General features: G+C 36.0%; 1 protein-coding gene across 1 annotated transcript; it reads right to left on the bottom strand.

Moving 5' to 3' along the window:
- Positions 1–854: 854 nt before the first annotated feature.
- Positions 855–1,253, bottom strand: LOC120227088 (40S ribosomal protein S15a-like). The gene has a single exon (XM_039225235.1). It carries the CDS (start codon positions 1,248–1,250, stop codon positions 855–857), a length of 396 nt encoding a protein of 131 aa, XP_039081166.1. The 5' UTR covers positions 1,251–1,253.
- Between the last annotated feature and the right edge of the window lie 1,169 nt (positions 1,254–2,422).

Below are 2,422 nucleotides of genomic sequence, written 5' to 3'. Positions count from 1 at the left end.
ATCTGGTTGTGTGCTACAACATAGATGAAACTTTAGGATGTTACACTGAGTGAAATTACCCAGCAACAAATAGACAAATATTGTATGAATTCAGTTATATGATGTATCTAACATAGTCAAACTTATAGAAACAAAATAAAATGGTGGCCACCAAAGACTGGGAAGAGTGGAAAGTGGGGAATTGTTCAGTGAATATAGAGGTTTAGTTTTACAAAATGAAAACGTTCTACAGATCTGCAGCACAAAAATTTGAATATAGTTGACATTACTGAACTGTACACCTAAAAATGGTTACAATGGTGAATTTTATGTTTTTTTAAAACCACAATTTTTTTTTAAAAGAGCAGCAGCAATAGCTTGAAAAACACTTGGGTGTTGGTATTTATGGGTTTACTGGACCTTGAACATTACCATGTTGTAAAAATATTTAAGCTAGTCTGTTGGAGGATACAAGAACACATCTCAGTCAACAGGTTACCAGCCACCAGACAAGTAACAATCACCAGCAAATCTACCAAGACATGCATGAACCATAGCAAAAATCAGCTGAGCCTGACCCAAATCTTTAAAACCACTCACATGAAAACAACTCAGATTGATGACTTCCATATTTTTGAGCTAAGTAAATGGTTATTATTTGGGAGAAAATATAAAACAGAAAACATTCAAAATTCTTCCATTTAGAGGGAACCAGTCATGAATACATGCAAGTTGTGTGTGTTTATGCACATAATAGTACTCTATCGTGCATTTGCAACCTTTATTTCTTTAATTCCAATGTTTTGGTGTGGGCATTTAGTTTTGTGTTGTTTTGTCCATTGAGGCATTTTTATTTACACGTATGTATTTCATCCCTAAAGGAAGAACCCTAGTATTTTCCTTACTGTGTGTTTTTGTCTTACTTCTGCATGGTCCATAATGCCATCTGGGGTTGTCAGTACAATAAAACCAAACTGGCAAGATGGGAGTAGATTATTCTCCCATTTTTCTAGATCTTTGAGTTCTTCTACATTGAATCTACGGCTGATCACTCCACACTTGTTTAACTTGCATATGAGGTTCACAACAATTTTCTCAGCTTTGTGATCATCAATGATTTCAAATTTGCCCATACAACCATGCTTCATCATCACAGTTAGAAACTGGATTATGATTTTGGAGCACAGCCTAATAAGAGCTTGGCATTTGCCTCTATTTTCAACATTTTTATTGCTCTTGAGAGCATCAGCCAGGACATTAATGCGCACCATTATGGAGGCACAGAAAGATGGCAGAAAGAGCTGGTTTGTTTTCAATAGTGTGATATTGAAAATAGCACTGAGATGAGCACTTTGTGAATGTATTTTGTAAACAGCCATGATTAATTACTTCGGTCAAATTCTTAGACTTTGGATATATGCATGCAAGTTATGTAAGTTACTCAGATGTTCTAAAAGCATTAAGTGAATTCTTTTTAAAATATAGGCAGTGGATTTTCTTTCCACATTTGGTCACTTTTAAAAGATGTAGCACTGTTTAACTGTAATCTCATTTGAGAAGACACTGGAGCAGAACCCTCTATGAAGGGATGTAATAAAGCATAAAGAATCCTATGTAAAACTGTTTATGGCTGCCTCAAGAAACAAGCCACACTACAGATGGTGGAGAGTCCCAAATACAGCTATGAGTAGGGAAACAAAATAACCAAACACGGAAGAAGAGAAACCAAGAGACACCATTCAAAGAACACTTTCTGAACAGATAGGCCCTGAACAGTCAAAGAGCCCCCTCTAATACAGCAGAACTCACAGGGACAGAGTGTACAACAACTTTCTAAAATTAACAAGAGATAGAAAGCTAACCAAAATGACAAAACAGAAGAACTCTCCTCCAAATAAATTCCAGGAAGAGATGACAGCTAAAGAACTGCTCAAAACAGATATAAGCAACATAACTGAACAAGAATTCAGAATGATAATCATAAAATTAAACGCTGGGCTTGAAAAAAGAATGGAGGACATCAGAGAAACTATGGCTACAAACAATATGGAACTTAAAAATAGTTATGATGAATTTAAAAATGTGATAAATGAGATACATAATAAAATGGAGGCGTCCAATTCACGGATTGAAGAGGCAGAAAGGAGAATAAGTGATTTAGAGAACACAATTATAGAAAAAGAAGAAACTGAGAAAAAGAGAGATAAACTGATCCAGGAACATGAAAGAAGATTTCAAGACCTCAGTGATACAATCAAACGGAACGATATCCCTATAATAGGAATCCCAGAAGAGGAAGAGAGAGAGAAAGGTGCTGAAGGAGTCCTGGAACAAATTATAGCAGAGAACTTCCCCAACCTGGGGAGGGAAGTAGACGTTAAAATTCAGACACAGAAACTCCCCTCAGACGTAACTTGAATCGATCTTCTGCACGATATATCAT

The sequence above is a fragment of the Hyaena hyaena genome, unplaced genomic scaffold, assembly GCF_003009895.1.
Source record: "Hyaena hyaena isolate Hyena2069 unplaced genomic scaffold, ASM300989v1 scaffold_1994, whole genome shotgun sequence".
NCBI lineage: Eukaryota > Metazoa > Chordata > Mammalia > Carnivora > Hyaenidae > Hyaena > Hyaena hyaena.
Note: the sequence above shows the minus strand (reverse complement) of the source record. Positions and strands in the feature narration are given on the sequence as shown.

Bases quoted from the DNA above. Each gene is read 5' to 3' on its own strand.
- LOC120227088 (XM_039225235.1), bottom strand. From the start codon at position 1,250: ATGGTGCGCATTAATGTCCTGGCTGATGCTCTCAAGAGCAATAAAAAT.